We start from the raw sequence: 23,884 nt of genomic DNA on the forward strand, positions 1-23,884 counted from the left end.
GAGCAGGTGGGACCCCAAGGTGAGAAATAAGGGGTTGGTAGGGGTCAGATGCACGCACTGCCCAGACTAGAGGGGGGCAGGAGACAGGGGGCCACAGGAGAGTCAATCACACGGGCTCCTGGCAGGGGAGGACATCCCAGCAGGTGCCCTCTGGCCTTGGGCATCTTTGGCTAAGCAGTGTTGAGGGAGGAGCAAAGCTACTGGAACTTGTCGCCTCCCCATCTCTCTCTGCCCTGTCACCACCACCCACACAAAATGAGCCCTAGAAAATACAAGAAAGAAGAATCCCCAGATTTAAGACAAGAAGACAGAGAAAGTGAGAAACCTCAAATGGTTGATTCAAACATCAGAGGGCAATCCACACGCATATGATCCTTACCTCATGCCATTCAGAATTTAATTCCAAATAGACTATAAATCTCAATGTGAAAGGCAAAGCAATGAAGCTTTAAGAAAAACATAGGGGAAAAGAAAAAGAAAAACAGCACTAACCATAAAAAGGAAAAAATTGTTAAATTGGGCCGCATTAAAACTAAGAACTTCTGTTCATCAAAAAACACAATTGAGAGAGGAAAAAACCAACCTACAGAGGAAAAAGACATTTACAAAACGTATATGCAAAAAAAGGTCATACGTCCAGCGTAAAACAAAAACACCTACAATTCAATAAAAAATTAAAAAATACAGACAATCAAATTCAAAGAACTGGACAAAGGGACCAGCGCTTCACAAGAGGATAGCCACCTTGTCTATGAACAGATGAAAAGATGGTCAGCATCACCTACCAGTATATCACAACATGGCATGGCCAGCACACTCACCAGAGCTGCTGAAAGGAGAACGAGGCAATGCCAGCTCTGGGCAGAGTGAGTGACGGGCTCTGGTCCTCCCCTGGGGAAGCGGACTCATGGCCTTGGGAACAGCATATATAGATGCTGAGACGATGCCTCCCTCTGGTCAGCTCTCACACTGCTGGGTGTTCACACACAGCAGTGAGCATGTGTGTGTGTGCACCAAGAGATGTGATCCGACAGTAGTCATAGCAGCACACTTGGAGTGGCCAAAAAGCAGAACCGATCCACTGCCCACTCAGGGCCGAATGGATTAACAATGTTGGTGAGGTCACACACAGGGGGACACCAGAATGAGAATGAAGGAGCTACAACCACACGAGGATCAAATTCACACCAGATGGCAAGTGAGAGAAGCAGACACAGAACATACACAAAACTCCATGAATGTGTAATTCAAAATCAGGTTCTTCAGAGGTGGGGTAGAGGGTCCCTGGAGTGGGGAGCAATGACTGACAGGAGGCAAAGGGGTTCTGTTACTTTATCTGTACCCTATTTGCCTGCATGTGTTCAGTTTGCAGCAATTTGCTGAATTATGCCCTCAGGATTGGTCCATTTTCCTGTATATCTGTGTATAGTGGGCTGCATGGTGGCCACCAAAAAAAATATGCCCATGTCCTTGTTCCCAGAATTGTATATGACAAAAGAGTTAATATTCCCTTATTTAGCAAAAGAAGTCGTTAAATTGAGGCTCTTGAGAGGAGGTGCGCATCCTGGATTGCCCTTGTGGGCTCTCAATCTGAAATGAGACTGTCCTAAGGGACAGAGGGACACACAGAGACACAGAGAGAGCCAAGTGAAGACAGAGGCAGAGATTGGAGTGAAGCTTCCATGAGCCAGAAGCTGGAAGAGGCAGGCAGGGTCCTCCCTCAGAGCCTTTAGAGGGACCTCGGCCCTGCTGACACCTCAATTTCAAATTTCCGGCCCCCAGAACTGTGAGAGAATACTTTTCTGTTGTTTTATGCCACTACCTGTGTGCCAATTTGTCACAGCAGCCCCAGGAAACTAACACTCTTATACGTCAATGAAATAGGAAAGGAGGAACAAATAAGACCTAAGGAGGCCTGGGCCCCATCCTAGACCAAACAAGAGAGAACAGTTAAAAGATGGGGCCTTAGCAGCCTTACAGGGATGCCAACAATACCTCGCCAGGTTTAAGAATCACACACACACACACACACACACACACACACACACACACACACACACACACACACATGGATGCCTAACGCTCCATGGAAAGGCCCTCAGAGGGAAGCCGAGGCCTTGCCAGGAAAACCACAGCGATTTCGGGCTGCACAGCGGCCCTTCAAGGCCGGCTGTCATGAATCTAAAGTGAGCGCATAGCCCAGTCGTGTAATTTTCTCCTGCAATGTTCAGACACTCGGGGCAGATGGATGGGTTTAATCAGAGCTGGGATGTTTCCAAGTGAATTATAAAATAGAGGGAAGAGGGCAAGGGAATTGAGGGTGCATAAAAGGAGTGAGTATAGGGAAAACTGCAGAATCTTAGCTGGATGAGGAGGGAAATGAGGAGCGGGGAGCTGGGGAGTGGACATGGGTAAGATGGAAGAATCAGAGGCCTCCAGGAGGGTAAGAGAGCTTGGCAGTGAGAGACCAGGCAGGCGAGGAGGCAGTCCGAGGGAGAAGGCTTGCAAGAGATTTTGAAGGAGGCAAGGACTCTGTGGGAATGGCAGGCCCGGGTATGTCCGTGGGAGTAGGTGGCTGAGGTGAGCAGGAGGAAAGATAGTTGGACCTCTGAGGAGGTCACAGAACAGTGACCAGGCACTGGAGATAATTCCCTGGATTATCTTCAAAGGCACCCATGACATAAAAATGGTGATTAGAGAGAAAATGGAGGGAACACCGTGATCTGGAGCCACAGTCTCAGGGAATGAGGGAGAGGACCCAAAGGCCAGGCGTGACAGCATGGAACCTGTGCCTGAGAGGGGCTGGGGGTGTGAGGGAGGAGGAAGGGGGAGGCTCAGGCAAGAGGTGGGAGGGGGGGAGCCAGGAGAGCCCCTGCTCCACGGGGACCACGGACAGTGAGAGGTAGAACACCGTCCCTTTGGAGGGCCTCGGAGGATGGCCGATTTCTGCAAAGGGAGCTTTCAGAGAAGAGGCTGAGGATCAGCAAGGGTTTCTGGAGTCTCTGGAGTTGACGGAAGAGAAATACATCAGGGAGAAAATAGATGGACACTGGTATTCTACTATCCATGGGAATCCTACTAACCGGACAGATGGATGAAAACACATGAGACAGGCATCTTCCTAACCTTCCAGTCCTGAGAGTTCACAGAACAGGTCCACGCTACGTCGCTGCAGCCTTCAAACCCGCCCCAGGCGGGTTGTTTTATCACGCCCCCTTATAGATGTGGAAAGCAGGTGACCTGGGAGCAAAATGAGTCTGTCCCATTCCAAGGGACATTCCCTGGTCCCTGTGTGTGACATCAGCTGGGAGGCAAGTGAGGCTCAGAGAGCTTCCGTGGGAGACACCTCTCCTGTGGTTGTTCTCTGCTGGGGCTGAGCAGGTCGGGGACTGTGTTGCCTTGACCCACACCCTCACTCCAGTATCGGTGGGGTTTCTCACGCTGCTTCTTGCTGGGCTGCTCATGGAGAGGGTTGCCTTAGTGCCTAGAAGCCCTGTTTCAACCTCAGTCCCTGCAATGGCAGGTCCCTCCTGCTGCCCTTGCCGGACGCTCTTCCATACTTTCTGGAGGGAACCTCTTGTGTTCTTCCAGCCAATGGAGATTTCTACAGAGGACCCTCTCTGTGTCCAGATGCACACTGCTGCTTTGTATGCACTCGTGGGTACCACAGAATGAGACCCTTCCCCCTGAAGAACCCAAGATGCCCCTGGCCAGCAGAAAGTGAATGACCTCGGGGTCGGAGGCTTTCAGGAAACCTATGTATTCGTTTTCTGCTGATGCTGGAACAGCTTACCACTAGCTTAGTGGCTTAAAAGAGCACAAATGTATCTTTGTGCTGTAGAGGTGAGAAGTCCAAAAACATTTTCACTGGGCTAACCTCAGGGTGTTGCCAGGGCTGCATTCCTCCTGGAGGCTCCGGGGGGAAAATCCGTTCCCTTGCCTTTTTCAGTTTCTAGAGCAGCGGTTCTCAACCTGTGTGTCTCGACCCCTTTGGCGGTCGAACGACCCTTTCACAGGGGTCGCCTAAGACCATCCTGCATATCAGATATTTGCATTACAATTCATAACAGTAGCAACATTACAGTTATGAAGTAGCAATGAAAATAATTTATGGTTGGGTCACAACATGAGGAACTGTATTTAAAGGGCCAGAAGGTTGAGAACCACTGTTCTAGAGGCTCATGGCCCACCCTCCATCTTTAGAGCAGCAACATTGTCTCTGCTCTCTTTCCCTTCTGTACTCCCATCGCCCTCTGGTTCTCTTCTTCAGACTCCCTCTTCCACTTTTAAGAACTCTTGTGATGGCATTGGGCCCAGATAATCCAGGATAACCTCTCTACGTGAAGGTCAGCCTATTAGCAACCTTGATTCCCCTTCCTCACTCACTAACATATCCTCAGGCCCCACAGAGTAGGATGTGGACAGCCTCGGAGGCCATTATTCAGCCTATCACACCTCAGAGGCAAGCTCTCCTCTTGCCCCAGCTTACATTATTCCATTGGGTTCCAGACACGGCAGGGGAAAGACGACGGGCTCCCTTGGCACCACCCTGAATCAGGCTGAAGCATCCTGATGAAGAGGCCCCCTCCAGCAACTACACAACCTGTACAGGAGCCAACAGCATCGATAAGTAGAGAGAGCTCTAAGTCACAGCTACCAAAGAGACTGAAATTCTAAAGTTTACCATTAAAGACTGGAGAGTTTTTGCAATTTGTGCTTTGTTCCCAAGTTAAGTGACCACCAGGGAGCAAGAACCCACCAAGGCTGAAGTGACATGGGCTCCAAGCTGAGAGACTGAGGCAAAGCAGAGACTATGGTGAACAGACCCCAGAGAGAAGCAGGATGGAGACAGGGCCCCAGCCTTCCTTCTTAAGGGCTTTACTTGGGAGAGAGGGAAACAGCTGGTACCCACCTGCATTGCATCAAGAGCCATTCAGGACAATTGCTTAGAGGTGATTTAATTGTTTAATAATGGTACCTTATTTGTTCTGCTCTCAACCAAACCTCTTGTGTTCTTCCCAGCAGAGGGGAAGGAACAATATATATTAAGCACCTATTTATTAACAGGTTAGACCCTGAGCAGAGCTTTCTCTACTTTGCCTACAGGCATTGCTGAGAATGCAGACATAGGTCTCAAGAACCAACTGGTAACTAGGTTTCAAATTCTAGCAGTCAATCCTTTCACAGTTCTACCCCCTCACCACCATGGGGGCCCGAGGGTAGAAAAGTAACAGGATAAACAAAGAGAGATTTTCGGGCCAACAATTTTGCACAATGCAAATAATTTTTAACTTATTTTATTTATTTATTTTTATTATTGTCAACACTATTTTATTTAAAACAAATACCAGCCTATGAAGCTATAGATAAGAAATACTTTTTTAAAAGTCTGCTGAGGCAGGTTTTTTGTTTGTTTTTTGTTTGTTTGTTTGTTTGTTTGTTTGTTTTGTTAGTGTGTGTGTGTGTGTGTGTGTGTGTGTGTGTGTGTGTGTTTGCTTCCAAACTGTATGAATCCAAGCAGAAGTCCTTTTCCTCTGACATGAGGGAATGCTTTGCTGGAAAGGTTTGAAGATAACTGACTGTCAGAGCATCTGCTCACCCTCCTTGTCTGCCCAGCTGCGAGGCCCAGCATGTTAAAATCCTTGTCCACCTCTTGGTCCTATTGTTCCTCCCAGAGCCTCACACCGATAGCATTAGAAATGTCTGCAGAACTGGGCGCAGGTTGTGTATGACTGTGTTTAACTTCCTCTCAGAGTAAAGTACAGTATTTATGCTCATGGAGCCCTCAGGCCTGCTCTAGAAGTCTTCCTCTGTGACATTGGGGTTAGACTCAGTGGGGCAGTTCTCCTGGCCTTGGCTGGGCTCGCTCATGGATCTGTGCTCAGTTGCCGGGTTGGCTGGGGGCTAGCTGGGGTTGTCAGGGGACTGGGGTTTGGACATCTTGGGGTCCATCATTCCACCCACCACAGCAGCAATACCTCAATCCACCAGTGAGGGAGCTGGAGCAATTGCAAGGGATGAGTGAGAACCTTACAGGGCATCCTGGTGGCAATTAGCTTGAGTTAGCCCTGCACATGCTGACCAGGGAAGATCTCCAGAGATATTTTAAGTAAAAAAAGTGAAATGTTAAACAGTGCATATCATAAGATCCATTTGTATCTGTATACGCATAAACGTACTTACAGGATTTCTGGTTTGCCGGGAAGAAAGGATATACAGTGGGGCCTTGACTTACGAGTGTCCCGACTAACGAGTTTTTTGAGATACCAGCTGTCTCTCGGCCGATTTTTTGCATTGAGTTGATAGAGTAATTTGAGTTAACGAGCTCTTTAATGAGCTCCTTAACGAGCTTGGTCTCGGAACGAATTAAACTCGTAAGTCAAGGCCCCACTGTACTAGTATATAGTTGATAAGGAGGAGGCTAGGGTCTGGAAGGTGCCATCCACACTGGACCATTTGCATTTCACACCATGGAAAACAGCATATGAAATACCAGTAATAAGTGTACTATCTGGTTTTGCTTGCCATATAAGATAACATTTGTACAAACAAAGGACTACTGAAGCTTAACAAGAGATGCAATAAAAAACTGATCCAAATCAATACCGTTTAAGCCCTGTTATATATATGGGGAGGCTGCTGAGCTCTGAGCTGAGTAAGATTTCTGGATGCACAATGAAGACAGCGAAGACATGGTTATTAATAATAGTAATGATAATGGCCTCCATTTGCTCCTGCAATGCAATTAGTTTCACAGTGGGGCATGATATACATCTGAGGACTAGCATTCGGTTTTCACTCGCACCCCCAACTTAAAGGGGTCAGACAACAGTTTACATAAAAGGCCCATCCTGTGTTTTGTTTTGTGCCTTTATTTCATAACTCAACCTCTCCCAGAGCCCCAGCTGCTTCTTTTGATTAAATCAGTGGACAACTGTGTTAGCAGCCCCTTGGGACGCGGATGCTGCAGCCTGCGCGCGCTCGAGAATTAATAAACACCACAGCACAAACGGGCTACCCAGAGGGCACCTTAAAATATGTGCATCTCCCCCCAGTACACTGCCAGGGACACATGAGGGTCTCTGCGGGCTTGACTGGGGGAGGTGAATGGAGAGCATGTGAAAGGGAGGGCAGGACCAACCTCCTCTTCATCCTGAACAATCTCAGACTCAGCCCCTTTGTGGGAGGGAGGGCGACTGAGAAGGACACAGATCAGAGCTCAGGGCATTTTCAGGGGAAGAGTGGGAGGGAGAGGGAGGAGGGAGGTGGAGGGAAAACAGATAGAAAGAGGAGGCGGGAGACCCGTAAACTCTGGAACCGTCTATTCATCCATCACCTTCCCCAGCCTCGGGAAGGCAAAGGCGCCAGGAATAGCAAGGTCGAAAGAGATGATCACAGATAAAGGAGAAAAGATGAGAAGTGGAAAATAAACTGGGGGCAAAGCTGTAAAGAGGTTGCTGCTGCTGATACAGACACTGGCACTGTCACAAAGGCAGGAAGACAAGGACCACTGTCCCTCCTAGACCCCCGGCCCCCCTCACCCATCACAGGAAGCGTTTTAGAGCCACTGTGCTTCCAAGTTCTTCCAGCTCTACACACAGGGGCCGGCCACCTCAGGGACCAGGGCCGACACCTTCAATCTTCTTTAGCAGTTTGTGCATCTCAGTGGCGACATCTGGACACTTATTTGGGACACACAGACAAGGGCAGAGGTGAATCCAGCCTGGGAGGCATTGGCGTGGACCTGGGGCAGGACGGTGTCACTCACCTGCAGCTCATAATGCAAGGAGAAATGGCCATGGACCCCAACGCTGCTCTAGCATCTTTACCATCGATGTTATTACCCAGCATTCCCAGAGTGAGCCTGTGGAGGACCCGAGTCCTGGTCCTTCTCATTTCAGACTCTGTCTAGACGGTGGAAAGTGACACAGCCTTCCTTGTACCTTTGGTTCCTAATATAAAAGTCCCCATATATTTGCCAAATAACAAAATTTAAAAAATTCATAACACTGCATCTGGGATCTAAACTTACTTATATAAAATTTAAAGTTCGAGCTTTAAGTTACCCCTACCAGTAAGTTTCTGCAGGAAAGGACCAACATCAGCACCCGGTGTGTGGGGATCGAGGTCTCTCTCTGTTCTGTATGTGCCAGAGCCAGCCCTGAAGGTTGCCTGACAACTCCAGTTCCCAGTCCCCTCCCCGCCTGCCTGCCTCTGCTCTACAGGTTGTAAAAGCTAAGATCTAGATCACCTACCTCCCTTGCAACTAGGGGTGACCATGAGATACCATTGTGATCAATGACATGTGGGCAAAAGTCTCTGAGAGGGAGAGTCCTTCTAGAATAAAATGGCAATGCCTCCACAGGAGAAGGCTTTTTGCTCATCACCATTTGCCTTTCTCTTCTATGCTCTCCCTATGTGGAATGCAGACATGATGCCTGGAGGTGCAGCAGCCTTCTTGTGATGTGAAGACAAAGCCACTTATTAAAAATGGCAGAGGAGAAAGGCAGATCCTGTGAGGGCTTCAGCTGTTTTGGACAGACAACTTGGAACTGCTTGTCACAAGAGAAAAACTAACCTCTATCACTTCAATTCCTTGTTAGTTGAACCCTCCCTAATTTGAAGTCAACCTACATAAAACATTAGGTAAAGGCCAATGATTGTAATAAAATAGAATTGTAATAAAATGAGTGTAATAAAATTATACACATATATACATATACATTATTTTCAGTTATCCAATTTATTCCGTTTTAAATTATCCAGTGAGATCTAGTATGTAAAATTGTTTTTAAATTTTAAAGTATTGCCTTGGTCGGTGTGGCTCAGTTGCACCAAAAGATTGCCAGTTCCATTTCTGGTCAGGGCATATGCCTGGGTTGGGGGCTTGGTATCCGATAGAGGGCGTGCAGGAGGTAGCCAATTGATGTTTCGCTCTCACATGGATGTTTTTCTCTCCTCCCCTCTTCTTTTCCCTCTCTCTAAAAATCAATAAAATATATGTTTAAAATATCATTAAATAAATAAATAACTTTTAAAGAATTATTGATGTTATATAAGATTGCTCACTCCTAAAAGCCTTTGAAACTTCAAAATTAGTGAAAACAAAAATAAATGTTTCTGAACCTTTGTGAAAAATCCTAGTCCAACGGGGACTCACAAAAATAAAAAGTCGGAAAAGCCCTGCTGAAAGCAAGATTCCAGCAATCCTGCTTGTCTCGCACATGAGTCCCCTAATTACTGGGCAGTAAAAGGCCTTGTGAAATGGAACTCAGTCACAGAACCCCACGGAGCCCAGGTAAATTGATACAGTGCAGAGCTGGACGTGGACCGGGACATGAAAGAAAACAAAGGGACAAGTCTGACAGCCTGAGCACCATGTGAGGGCGGTCCCACCTATCTGCTGCTTTGCTGATTTCGGATTCTGCACCAGACGATGCTATAAATAAAGTCAGAAATAAATATTCCGTCAGCGCATCCCTTGTTCTTGCAGCCTGTGTGTGTTCAGCTGCAGAGCAGTCCTGGCCTCCCTTCAGCTCTCATTATCCTAATGGCTCTGCCATAAAAGTGGCAAAAAAGACTGCTCCTGTGGCCCCACTTGTCTGTGCCCACATCGCAGGAGCAGCCGATCTGTCTGATTCCATGTCTTGGCAGGAAAAGTTTAGAAGGAAATAACAAAAGGCCTGAGCAGTCTTACCAAGCATGTCGTTGCCCACCATGGGGACATCACAGCATCTCCATCTTCCTCCTCACCCTCCTCCAACCGGTGCTAAGTGTCCCGCTGGGCCAATGTGTTAGCAGCCAAGAAAACCAAACAGCTGCTCTGGGAACCAAGACTAGCAATGGGACTCGGTAGAATTAAGAGAGAATTAATGAAAGGAAGTGACTCCTATTGACTGGTCACTATTTACTGACTGACTGAGTGAGAGCTAAAATGTTCCAAGCAAGTAAACATGGTTGTCTGTTTGGACACCATAAAATCTGCACGTGGGAACGTGAACCTGCAGCACGGGCTCTGGGTAATATAAGTAACTGTAGCCAGCGATGGCCACGAATCAGCACTGGCCTGCTCCTGTATCTCCGAGGTGCTTTAAAACTAAATGGATGTGTGCATCGCATTTCTGTGTGTTCACAGTGTGTTTACCAAACAAAGCGAGCCATTTTCAATGTTTGTTTTTAAAATGGTTCTCACAGAAATGCTTAGTGAGAGCCTGTGGATGATGTGCTACCCGAGGGAGCCTGTACTCACCAGCTCAACAGAAAGATACAAACATCCCCCTCCGTAGGCTCATATCAAACGAGGAAGAGGATGTGCACTGCACGTGTCAGTTATCCTCTCCCGGAGCATCCACATGAGCATCACCCAGCACTGCCCCACACGGGGCCCGGGATCCCCTCCGTGAACCTCGGCCCCAGAGCTCCCGAAGCTCCCACAGAGGCTATTACCTGTGTCAGAGCTGCCTGGGCAGCACACACCCTTCCCGCACTGCTGGGTTTTCCTGCTGCATGGAAGCCAGTCCCACCCTCAGCACATTTGCAATAATGAGGATTTACTGAAGTGTGTGTGTGTCAAGGCCGTCTGCAAAGATTCCTGCTTTCTCAGCTTTATAACTTTCACTGTCACCCACATTTCTTCCTTATCACCGAGCCAGGCCTGTGTCTTTTTTTCTTTTTTGTATAATTCCATTTCTTCCTTTCAAAAAGCAAAAAAAGAATCATATGGGACAAGGAAGACAAATGGTGCCATTTTCTCATGGACACACACTAGATTAGTGTTTGCACAAGTCCTCTGTCTTAAACTCTGAACGTATGGCCTGTGTCCACTGGGAGAAGGGGCACAGATATGTACTGTGGGCAGTGGCTGGGCTCTGGGCCAGAGGCACCTGTCTCTTGCCATGTGGGCCTCTCCATAGGGCAGCTCCCAAAAGGCAGCCAATGAATGGTCTTGTTTAATGCAGCTGCCCCGCCGACCGAGACCAGTCAGGCTGCAAGTAAGAGAAACAATCTTCTATTTTATCTTTCTTTTTGGTCTCCTTGTTATAGTGATTTCACCTTCACCTTAATACAAAACTATTTGACTTTTCATTTTTACCTAAGAAATGTAAGTACATGCATTAAAATTTTTATGTTAAAAAAATCAATGAAATCTAAAGTTGGGGTGCAACAACTCAATGATAACGAATGCTATGTAATAAAGTTATTTGTATTTAGGATAGCCCTGGACCAAAATGGTATTACAATAGATTCTTAAAAACTATAATAAATTGGATACGAAGTCATTTTAGAGTCAAATAAACATATGGCTGTGCCCTTTAAGACAAGCAACATTCTTTCTATAATAATAGGAATAGTTATCACATATCTGGATCTTTTTGTCAACAACCAAAATTTGGCCAAAGGCTGTGTGAGGGTCCCAAAAAGGAAAGAGGCAAACATGAGAAAGCCCCACGTCACTGATCCAGGGACAGCAGCTCAGCTGGGCAAAGGCAAAGTTAATGGACCAGAAGTCCCTGCAAACAGCCTGCCCTCAACAGATCCTAAATGGGCCAGGATGAAGGGAGTGAACGAAAATGTGAAGCCATTGTGAACCAGGTCTTTTTTTTCTGTGCAGAAACACACATGGTGGTCCGGAAAGATCATTTAAAAACCGTCTCCATTCAGTTTCAGCTACAGAGTCCTCAGCCAGCCACCAGAACTGCTTTTGATGGAGTCTAGCCATTTTCTTCACATCATGAGCTCTGCCCCCTGTTATGTCATAGAGTGTAGATGTATGGTCTGGGCAACACCCAGAACTTTCCTCCTGTGGGAATAGAAAAGTCCTTTCCAGGGTCTAATGCAATTGTGACACTTCACTTCCACTCTGTCACACAATTGCTTTGTGAAGTTTCACTTGGCCACTGCTTGATCCATGCATGATTCCCCAAATACCTAGACTGGTTTGTATCAGGCACATTGTAAGTCCTAGAGCAAGTATGTCAAACTCGCGGCCCACAATGAATATTTTTGTGGCCCAGCCAATATAATAGTATGTAAGAAACATTGAATAAAAATTTCATAACTTAATTTTTACAATATCCCGTTACACATAATCCTATATAATAAAAGGCTAATATGCAAATCAACCGAACAGCAGAACAACCGGTTGCCATGACACGCACTGACAACCAGGGGACAGACGCTCAACGCAGGAGCTGTCCCCTGGTGGTCAGTGCACTCCCACAGGGGGAGTGCTGCTCAGCCAGAAGCCGGGATCATGGCTGGTGTGTGCAGCAGTGGTGGCAGGAGCCTCTCCCGCCTCTGCAGCAGCGCTAAGGATGTCCGACTGCCGGCAGTCGGGACATCCTCCAAGGGCTCCCAGACAGCGAGAGGGAGCAGGCTGGGCTGAGGGACCCCCGAGTGCACGAATTTCATGCACCAGGCCTCTAGTTATTAATAATGAACTACAACGTTCACTAATGACTGATTACTATAATCATGTTGCATTAATTTCCCTTACATGCCTTACAAGCAGGAGCACCATTTCTCTCCACTAATACTAGCAGCGAATATTTTAGCAGCCATTTGCCATGTCATTAATCTTGGACTAACTTGTTTGGTGTGTGGAACAGGAAGTATTTCGCTTTCAGAGAACAAGAAAAATAGGTTTATTTGCATTACGCTTATTAATTTGTGCAGTTATTCAATGTCTGGTAAGTTAATGTTCAAGAAAAAATATTTTTATTAAAATGTTCTATTATTTTATGTTAACGATTACTCATTTATTTCAGCCCTTTGTATTCCGCATGTCTCTATCAAAATAAACCTATGTTTTTATGAAAATTGAAGCTTTTGTTTTTAGGCGGCCCACATGAACTTAAACCTTATTTGGCCCATGTTAGCCTTTGAGTTTGACAAGCTTGTCCTAGAGCAAAGGAACGAGTAAGGCTGGCATGATCCAGGCTCTTAGGGAGATTACAGTTTCTGCTGTAACTTTCAGTGCCTTTGATACTGTGTCAAAGGAAAGATTAACAAATAGACCAGCTCTGCTCTGAGGTCTCAGAGAAGGTGAGCTAATGCAGGTGCTTTTACAACTGCAACCTGGAATATGAGTGAAGTAGCCAGGTAGGGAGATGAAGCACGAAGGAAGGGAAGTGCTGTGTTGGGAGAACTAAATACTAGCATCACTGGAATAAAAATAGCAAGGAAATGGGGCACTTGGGAGACTTAGTGACACCTCCATCCAAAGGCAGAAGTGGTGAGGGAGAAAAAGGAGGCAAGAATGATGGACCTGGACGCAAGGCAGGGCCACTTTCTGAGAGGGAGACACCAAGGAGATGTTTGGGTGGGAAAGATGCTGGGCACTGAGCTGGAAGCACCTGGGAGACAGCCAAGTGGAGCGGAACAGAAAGTGGAACAGAAAGTTGGGTTAAGGATGTGTAGGACTCCCTTAGCAGGGATGTATACAAACCTGGGGATCTTGGCGCAGAGTGTATGAGTTTGCCCAGGGAGGTGTACAATGAAAGAGAAAAAGAGAAACCCAACACTGAATTCACAGGCAGAGTGTGTTGGTTAGAAGTCAAGGGAGGAAAGGACTCGAGTGCAGCAGCCCTGGAGGAGTGGGGCCTAGAATCAGCATTTTTAATAAGCTCCCCAGTGGTCCCACCAGTGGGCAGATCACCTTGGAGAAACACTCCAATTTGCATATAGCTTAGATTACCGTAGGTACTCTTAATTAATGCTTGTTGAATAAACTTGTTTTTTAATAACAATATACATTGGCAATCTCTCATCATTGTATATATTCTTTATTCTTTCATTCTTTTAATCACTGTGTAGTACTCCATCAAATGGATAAACCATAATTTAATCTAGCTACTGTTTATGGGACATTCAACTTACTGCTTTTCCTTTTCCCTTTTTTCCTATTATAAACAATGTAACAATGAACATCTGCCTATTCTTCCATAAGTTTATCTTATTATTATTAGTGTAAGAGCTTTATATACAATCGATATTTAGCCCTTTGTCATACATAGTCATATTTTTTCCTTAGCTTTTCGTCTTTGAAGTTTATTGTGTTTTTGTAACTTCATGTTTTTGCCCCGTGTTAGTTTGGGGTGTTTTTTAACATTTATATAGCCAAATGTATTCATTTTTTCCTTTGTAACTTCTTGGGTTTGTAGCACTCTTAAAAAGGACAGCTGCCCCCTAACATCACTGGGTCTTTAAAGGATCAAGCATTGTATGTTCTGTCACTCCTTGGATCAATGGTACCTGTCACTTGGACGGAAAGGTTACTTCTGTCCAGGTGAGTGGCAACAGAGCAGGCTATCTGGTTATTCAGGGTTACCATGTGACAACAGCAGTAGTCAGCATCTGGGTCGTCATTGACTACAATACTTCAACAAGCCATTCACATATTTTTTATTTGATAATAACATAATAAACTACCCAGGGATATTACTGATGTTCCCCATAGATGAACATTTGCCTTTGAAACTAATACCTCGTTATTTCAGAGCTTAAGGGCAATAGAAAATGAGTATGGCAACCCTGAACAAGCATAAATCCATGATCCACTTCCAGAAGAACAAATTTTATGAATACTATTCACACTTTAGGGAAGTAATAACTGACTGTTTACAAGATGCACTGCACTATACTGTAAAAATGTTATAATTACATGGAGTAAGTCATATAAGTACTTAAAAGACTTTATTATATGCTTATGTCTAATTGAAAGCCACGTAAACAGTCATATTAAACACATTCTTTATGCATTATACTTGAAAATATAAAATACAAAACCAATTCCAGTATTTCTCATATTAAACCTTTTCTTTAATTTTTTTAGCTTTCTTTGACATCATAATAAAATGAAAAAGAGAAGTACAAACAGAAAAGTCTTAAGTAATATTTTTAAACCCTTTACTTTACCTACCGTATTTAATATTTCCAAGATAATTCTGCCATACAGGATCAAATGCATCGCGCTCAAAAATGTGTGCTCACCAGCCCTCTGCAAAGAGGGGGCTGCTGGCAGCACAACTCTACAAAGTCCTCTAGGCCTCCTGTCTCTGAGGCCGCTCAGTCACAAGCTGCCTGAAGGTTACAGTGATTCACAGGACTAGATGTTCGAAGAGGAAGTTATGACGGGGGATGTTCCTCCCCTCGGATGCTTCGGTACTTAGCCATATCTTCTGGAAAGACTTTAGAAAGCTCTTGAATCAACAGGCTTTTAAATTTCTAAGAAGAAAAATGTACACTGTCAAAACAGCTTTGTGTGTGACCCATCACCCAAGTTAAAGACTACCCCCACCCCTAGAGCCCTCTGAACAAACAGAATCTGCTTTGCCCTCACACGAACCCATGTTCCAGTGCTGCCTGCTCATTGCCCACGGATGCAATACGTGGTGAACCAGCTGCAAATAACACTTGCAACTATGTTACAGGTACATTAAGAACTACCTGAAAGAGAAATTCACCTTTCAAATACAACTTCTTCCCTCCTGCTTCAAAGTGAAAACAGGCCATCCTATAGGGAGCCAGCCACATAGGTGGAAATGATTTCTGCACACAGCACACGTAACAGGAATCTTCAAATAATACTTAATTAAGCAATTAATGATTTGAACCACATCACACACACTGTGTGCAAACAGCTCAATCAAAGCTTTCAGAGCACCTGGAAACCTGTCTACACCAAATGCCATGGCTTCCTGACCCTTATCGGCTTAATATTCGTTGTACGCCAGTCTTAAAGGCAGCAAAGTACCTATCAGCACCTCAAAATCTTTCTTATAAGCTACAAGAAGAAGAAGCTGTATGGATATAAACAAAGATGTAATACACAGGTAAGAATACTCTCAAAGGAGACTGCACTCCAACAGGATAATAAACACACACTGCGCAAAGGAAGGCCATGGAACGGCACAGTGACATTCACAGGTCTCAGACAGAATGAGGCCAAGCGACAACAGAGGCAAACTGAAGATAAATCACACAGTCCCCGTGCAGTACCACCAACAGGAAACCTCTGCATCACCTACAGAAGCGTGGTGGGACCGAGCAGAACATATTTGGACCACACCCTGTCCATACAGAGGAGATTTCTGCTTAACAATGCAACTCACTCACACAGCAGTCCGAAGAGTCACAACTCACTACTGATTAACGTTGTTCTATGCCCCAAGGGTGACACTGAGTTCAACAGCAACTCAGTCCCAAGCTGACAAAATAGAAATGAAGCCACATTAACAGTTACAGCAAAGCCACCTCCAGGCACGCTGCCTATCATCAGTACAGATACCCTGGGGGGGGACACTGGGAAGCCCTGCGACCTCACACGTGACGCCTGTCACTGTCATCCTGAGTGTCTCTCTGCTTGCTCCTCACACTGTCTGACCCTAAGAGGTCACAACAGAAACGGAAACCATGTGGCTGGGCCAGAATCAGGAATGGGGATGGAGAGGCAGAGGCTCATTGTATGAGGCCAACAGAAACGGGAAACCAGAAAAGGGATGGCACCATCCAATTAAAGGAAAAAACAAACCACACAGGCTCCAACATGGGACCATATTTGAGTGAATTTAAGTAAGAAAAAACAACATATTTCCTGCTGTAGATGCCTCATCACAGCAAAGAAACAGAGCAGGTTCTCTGTGGAGAACTGTGTGACGGGGGATATGGTTTAAGAGTCTGGAGTCTGAAGCTGGAGACCAGCACCCGCGAAGAAAAACAGAATGAGGATTCAAGACTCCTCCAAACCCAAGAACCACAATTACCGGAAAAGGCCCAACAGAAGGCATCACTGATATTTAACTTTGTTTACTACCTGGTATACAATTCAGAAATCTCAATTGTGTAATGTAATAAAATAGGTGATGTTTTACCAAGTATGGAAAAGAACGACAGTCTATTAGCCAAATTTCTTTTTAAGGCTTTATGTCCTGACGTTTTCTGTTTATAGGAGCCTTACCTTCATTGTATCAATCTTCCCTTTAACTTGTTCATTTTTCGCCAGAGCTCTTTCCAGGCACTCTTTGGTATAGAGTTGTGGGTTTCGACCTTGATCTATATATCTGGAAACAGGAAACATGTAATTAACACTCTCTTGGCTGATATCTATTCTGTTTTCTTATGGGGAAAAAAAAATTAGTTGTATATAACTTCACACGGCCTGTTCAGAAGAAACGGTGTCCAGGAACCAGGTACGTTAGGATTCCTTCATTTATACAAGGATAGATGATGTGCTCTCATATCACTTGTAATAACATGAACAACTCATAAAATCAAGTAATGATCACTTAATAACCTGGCAAGCTCCACAGCCACACCACTTCACATGTGCAGCATCCATGCCTCCCAAAGGCTTCACGGCCATTACCATGTGATCCTCACAACCTGCGAGGTTAGGAAGCTCTTGATAAGAGAGAACTAAAAGTGGGCCAGGGCTTCAGGCCCAGCAACATGGGGGAGCCAGGGAGAGCCCTCTAAGATGCAGCCTACACTCCAGATCCCTGTCCCCTTGGGGATCCTCTGTGGAGGGAGCTTGGGCTGCTGGAAGAAGAAGGGGGGAGAGCTGCAAGTGGATAGCCGGGCCCTGCTCACCCCAAGATTACTTTAAAAACTGTTCCACTCTTTCAGTTCCATTAAATAACCTCAGTAACTTGAATCTAACAGAGAGAGGGATTCTCTCCAATAATTTAACAGTATAAAACTGTTTCTTGAAATTTTCAACACTTGTCTCCAAAATGTATTCATTATTCCAAAGATTTCACTAAGCATACTGCATAGACAAATATGCACATTTTACCAGCTGTAGGCCACCTGCCTACTTCTGTACCTTGAAGACCTTCATATCACTCAATTAAATCGAATTATTCATTACAAAGAAACAAAAATTACCACCACCACATTGCCAAGTCCGATTTATGTATTTTAATGCTTCAGTTAAAACAAAAAATCACTTCAGATCAAAGGCAGTTAAGTTTCTGTTAATGGCATAAAAACTGGACTCTAATCATGGCAGACAGCAAAAATTACCAAATCACAAGTTCTAGAAATTCCATTGTATTGCAATGTTTTTTGAAATGATGGAATGAAGGAAGCAGAATTATGGTTAATTCTAAACAAAATCCATCCATTTCCAGAGGAAAAAAACCTTACAGATTCAAGTGTCCTAAATAGACAACCATTCAACAGCAATATTATTCAGATTGGGCCCCACTTCTGCCAACACACCACCCTGTGAGGTCAGGAAGTGCTGGACAGAAGGGCCCAGACTTACATCTTTATCTTTGTTACAGACACAATGTGTCTGCCAAGTATGTGAAGGCCTCCGTGAACCTGGAAACTCCTTCTACTTCATGCAAAAATGACTAACAGTTTGCAACACTGCTTATTAGAGCTCAGAGGCCACCCATTCCCAATACCCCAAGTGAGTCTCCCCTGACCCTTCCGCCCACCTGCTGGGGCTGGGACTGTGGCTGAGCTGGCTGAGGCCCCACTCCCTCTGACCTTTAGCAACCTCTCCCCATCATCTTACTCTCATTTGTCCCTCTTCAATGACTCAAGTAGTTACTGGCATCTGTCAATACACACATCCTGCACATTCATGACCAGAAGAGCACTAATGAGGAAGGCAAAGTAGCCTCCACCTTCCCAAACTTCACAAGTCAGCATCATCACCAAGAGTCCAGAGCTTAACACATGTACATGACCTTCACCCACCTGAAGCCAGAGAACTCAGTGGGGCTGAGAAAACATGACACCATGGCCAAAAGGCAAGGATGGAGCCAAGCCGGTGAAAACTGCAGCCTGAGTGTCCTATCTTTGTGGACAGCTGCTGTCTCTCTAACTTCTGGGGATGTAAAATAACAGCAGCTCTTCCTTTATTGTTCAAGGAAACTGGTGGTTTACATTTGCAGTTATACCAAAAAGGGCTAGCATGCTTTTGTAGATCAGAGCCAGTTTCAGGAGGAAGAGGCTGTCTGTCAGGAAAACAGCACTGGCTGAGGAAGGACAAGTCCAGGATTTTACTCTTAACTCTGACACTGACTAGTAAATAGGCCACTGTAGTTACTTATCAGTTCCTTCACCTGTGAAATCAGGGGTGTGATAACCAAACCAGTGTGAAGAAGCTTGGATTAAAAAAAGTAATAAGTTTATTTCCTGGATGCATTCTCTGGGCCATGACTGTGGTAGGCACATATAAACTCCTGTAGAAAACCGTGAACAGCCTTCCCAAACTTACTTGGCCTAAGAAACTTTTTTTCAACAGAGTGTATATATATATCCACCTCCCAGAAGTAGCAGTCCCAGGGCAGTATCAGAGATACTAGACCAGATTATTTTCAGGTTGTTTCTGGTTATAATTTTTTAAAAATACAACCCACTTAAGACTTTCTACCTCTTTTCTCTCTCTTTTTTTTAAGTTAAAAAATTATATGGCTGTCCTTCTAGCTAAGCAAAACTTTGAGGGTCTATGATGTTTTTCCTATTTCATATGCCTCTATTCACAAGTAACTCTTTTTCAACAATATTGAGATTTTTAAATTGCTAATCCCATAACAACAGGAAACTCCATGTAGGCAGGTGTATTTGCCTATTTTCTTCACTGGCATATCTCCAAGCACCTAGGCTGTGCCTACAACATAGCGGCAGGCACTAAAACACCGGTGACTGAAGCAGTCATTACACTACAATTAAACAAGAATTATACTTGAATGAATATCAGAAATGGTACTTACTCAAAAACTTCTAAAGGTACAGTAATATCATGAAGCTGCTGTCTGCACTTATCAATATCCTGTAAGCCGGTCACGATAAAATTCCTGGGGGAAAAGGCAAAAATGGGGGCATTTGGTTAACTCTCCATGACACCATGAGCACCACCCACAAAAGTGCTCCTTCCACATGCAGGGGTTACACGCAGCTCATAACTTTTTGGTTACCTACAGAATTCCAAGGAAGGATTTGGAATTACAGACTATCCTCAGATCTTTGTTGATTTGCTTCCTAAACTAGCAATTGCCAATACTGGGGGGCAGGAACCAATCCCCTTGAGAATCTAATGAAAAATATGAACCTTCTCTCAAAAACAGTTACCGTGATGTGCATGCGATTTTGTGCGTGGGTTTCAGCGAACACATGGGGTAGTGGACTCCAGCTTAAGAACCCATCCTCCAGGTCTGGGGGGAGGAATGCCATCACTACCTGGTTGAATTTTAGTTCCCCTGGTGGGGAGCCCTCCTACGTCACCGTCACGGGGCTAGTCCCACAGCACTGGGTATGTAACACAGGGTTGCAATCATGTCTGTAGGCCTATCCTCCCTATAACGCTGTGAGCTCTTCTCCAGAGCATTCTCTTCGCGTGTTTGCCTCGGTCCATTCCAGGGCCTAGCGCTATGGCCAGCACAACACTGATGCCAAAAAATATTAGTTAATAAACGGTCTGCGGCCTTTGTCACCGCCCACCCCCCTTCAATTCCTCCACATGCAGGCCTCTGCAGCAGGTGGTGTCAGAGCACTCCCAGCGAAGCCCGCCTCCCCTCTGGAGAGAGGCAGGCTCCGAATTCCCCAGAGTCCAGGAGGAAACCCTGGGAGTCACCAGTGCGCAGGGAGAGGCTGAGATAATGAAGCGTGACTCCCTCGCCTGTGGCCCCAGGACAGACACTGTATTGTCCGGCACGATAACGTCTCCGCATGGGCCCTCCAGGTCCCAGCAAGGCAAAGCGGGGAGGCGGCGGGCGGGCGGGCCACCGGCGGCCGCTGCGGCCCGCCCTAGCGCACAGCCTGGAGCGGGGGGCGTCCGGGAGGGACCAGGCCCAGAGGAAACAGGGAGAGAGGACGAGGCTCTCCGCCCGGCCCTCGCTCTCCGACCCTCCCTCCCGGCTCTCGGATCCCGGTTCCCCAACCCCGACCCCCATTCCCGCTCCCCGGGCGGACGCCGCCCGGCCGGCCCCGGGAAACGCCGGCGGACTCGGGCCGCCACTTACAGTTTCTGGTTGAGCCCGGCCTGGCTGCTGGGCTGGAAGTCGCTGACGATGATGCCGAGCTGCCGGATGTTCTCCACGAACTTCTCCAGATGCTCCTCCAGGTGGTCGAACTTCTCCGCCATGGCCCCACGGTCCGCTGCCACACCACTGGCGTCGTCCTGCTCCGCCGCTTCCTGCTTCCGCCCGAGCCCACCGCCACTTCCGTTTCCTCAAGGGGCGGGAGGAGGGGGCTGGATCTGGATCCCGGAGCGCCTTGAGGGCGGGGAGGGGCGGGCTTTATCTAGGCCCCGCCCCAGAAGCCCTAAGCGGCAGCGGTGAGCGGACAACCAGGTGTCAGTCATCAGGACTCCCCAGCGTGCTGCAAGGGCCACAAAGGGCCGGTGGTGAGGACACGCAAGACCCAGCTCCACTTCCACTGGCCCTGAACAAGTTCCTTTGTCCCTGAGCCTCTGTTCACGTCAGGAAATCAGGAAAATGAGACCTGACAGTTACCTGAGGTTATTTTGAAAGTTTGGAAGATATGGAAAAGTTTCTAGGAAACTACCAAAAATTAACTTAAGAAATACTAGGAAGTCAGAATAGACCCTAACCTTTCAATAAACTGGTCAGTGGGCAAATTCTCTTTTAAAGAAATGAAAGGCATCAAGCCCTGACAGCTTCTTGCATTAGATTGTCTAAACAAACAAACACATCCCAGCTCATTTTTAAAGGGTTGTATAACTTTGATATGAAAATCAGATAACAAGATGGGGAGAAGGACGTAAAGAAAATATAGCCCAATCTTCCTTCTGAGAGTGGGTGGAAAAAATCCTAAATAAAACATAAGCAAATTGTATCAACTATCATGTGTCAGGTACCTATTGTTACATAGCAAACCTCCCTACAACTTAGTGGCTTAAAACAACCACCATCCTCCTATTTGCTCCCAAATCTGCAATGTGGGGTGTGCATGGCATTCACAGCTCCTTGTCACTTTGGTGGAGGTGGCCTCACTGGGGCTAGAGGATCTGCTTGCAAGGTGGCTGGCTCACTTGGCTGCCATGTTGATAGTGGATGCCAGCTGGGAGCTCAGCTGACCTGTAGACAAAAGACCAGGGTCCCCCTCCATGTTAATCTCTCTGCAGGCTTTTGGGGGTTTCTCACCTCATCGTGGCTGGATTCCAGGAGCACATAGCTCAAGAAAAGCAGGCGAAGCTGTACTGCCTTTTATGGCCTAGCCTTAGAAGTCCCATCATGTCACTTCTACCAGAGCCTTGGCACATTTAGATTTCCGGAGAGGGAACCTAAACCCAACCTGTCCCTTCTTCCATGGAAGAAGCAAATCACATTGTTGGAAGAACAGGTAACATGGAAAATCTTATTGAAGCCATTTTCAGATAATACAACCTGTCACACTTCATATTGCAAAGAATAACAATGATCTACCGGCCTTTTCCTAGGACTGCACAAATGGTTAAACATCCTCAAATCTTTTCTATAACTAAGTCCATGAAAGAGTTTGGAAGAAAAATACCCCCAGTAGATTTAAAATGTAGACATTTGATAAAATGCAACCTAAATTCATGATTAATTAAAAAAAAGAAACCTCTGAGAAAATTAAGAATAGAAAGAAACATCCTGAATCTAATAAAGGATAAATAGTAAACTCTTGCAGAAGGCAGCAGACTTAATGATGAAAATGTCACCCCAACTATTCAGTATTACTTTACACTGGAGTTCCAGTCAGCTTAGAGACAGTCATGGAAGTAAGTAGCACATGGCTATTCCTTATGTCCTTGCTATTGTCTGCCCTTATTTTGACATTGAATCTCCTGAATTGTCATTAAAATTTCTTTTTCATACCTAAGCTTCCCCATTATATTTTAGACATTTTGAGGACAGGAATCTAAACTTACATATTCCTCAGAGTCCCAAGTATATGCCAACTAGCTCAATAAATGATTTTTTATTATTTAAAGGCTACAGGAAAAGGAGACAAAGGAATAAGCAAAAAGAAACCAAATGCCTACTTTTCCACTATGAATGTAACTCCTCGGGAAGTTATTCTTGTATGTGGGGATAGAACCTGGCAGCAACTTGCTTTCCAAATAATTAAGAGAAATGGGTTCTTCTGCAGTTTTTTTTAATTGTTTTATTGCTTAAAGTATTACAAAGAGTATTACATATGTCTCCTTTTTTTCCCCCACCCTTGACAATCCCCTGGCCTCCCCTACCCTCCAGTGTCTTATGTCCATTGGTTATGCTTATATGCATGCATACAAGTCCTTCGGTTGATCTCTTACCACCGCCCCCTCCTGCCCCCCAACCCTCCCCAGCCTTCCCGCTGTAGTTTGACAGTCTGTTTGAGGCTGCTCTGCCTCTGTATCTATTTTTGTTCATAAGTTTATAATGGTCTTTATTATCCATAAATGAGTAGGATCATGTGGTATTTTTCCTTCATTGACTGGCTTATTCCACTTAGCATAATGCTCTCCAGTTCCATCCATGCCGTTGCAAATGGTAAGAATTCCTTCTTTTTTACAGCAGCATAGTATTCCATCGTGTAGATGTACCACAGTTTTCTAGTCCATTCATCTACTGATGGGCACTTAGGCTGTTTCCAGATCTTAGCTATGGTGAATTGTGCTGCTATGAACATATAGGTGCATATATCCTTTCTGATTGGTGTTTCTGTTTTCTTGGGATATATTCCTAGAAGTGGGATCACAGGATCCAATGGGAGTTCCATTTTTAGTTTTTTGAGGAAACTCCATACTGTCTTCCATAGTGGCTGCACCAGTCTGCATTCCCACCAGCAGTGCACGAGGGTTCCTTTTCTTCTGCAGTTTTGACTGATGGCTCATCTGCTGTGCCCCTCTCCTATGTTTTTTGTTTGTTGTTTCAGCATTTACTGAGTTGTTTCTCTC

At 45.6% G+C, this 23,884-nt stretch overlaps 1 protein-coding gene across 1 annotated transcript; it reads right to left on the minus strand.

Annotated features, from left to right (window-relative positions):
- Positions 1 to 14,387: 14,387 nt before the first annotated feature.
- On the minus strand, positions 14,388 to 21,179 carry MED10 (mediator complex subunit 10). Its single transcript, XM_006081468.3, has 4 exons — positions 20,979 to 21,179; positions 19,731 to 19,814; positions 16,958 to 17,060; positions 14,388 to 15,225 (listed from the first exon to the last, which is right to left on the minus strand). Exons 1-4 carry the CDS (start codon positions 21,098 to 21,100, stop codon positions 15,127 to 15,129), a joined length of 408 nt encoding a protein of 135 aa, XP_006081530.1. The 5' UTR covers positions 21,101 to 21,179; the 3' UTR covers positions 14,388 to 15,126.
- Positions 21,180 to 23,884: the final 2,705 nt, after the last annotated feature.

Source organism: Myotis lucifugus, unplaced genomic scaffold, assembly GCF_000147115.1.
Source record: "Myotis lucifugus unplaced genomic scaffold, Myoluc2.0 scaffold_0, whole genome shotgun sequence".
In the NCBI taxonomy this organism is placed as follows: domain Eukaryota; kingdom Metazoa; phylum Chordata; class Mammalia; order Chiroptera; family Vespertilionidae; genus Myotis; species Myotis lucifugus.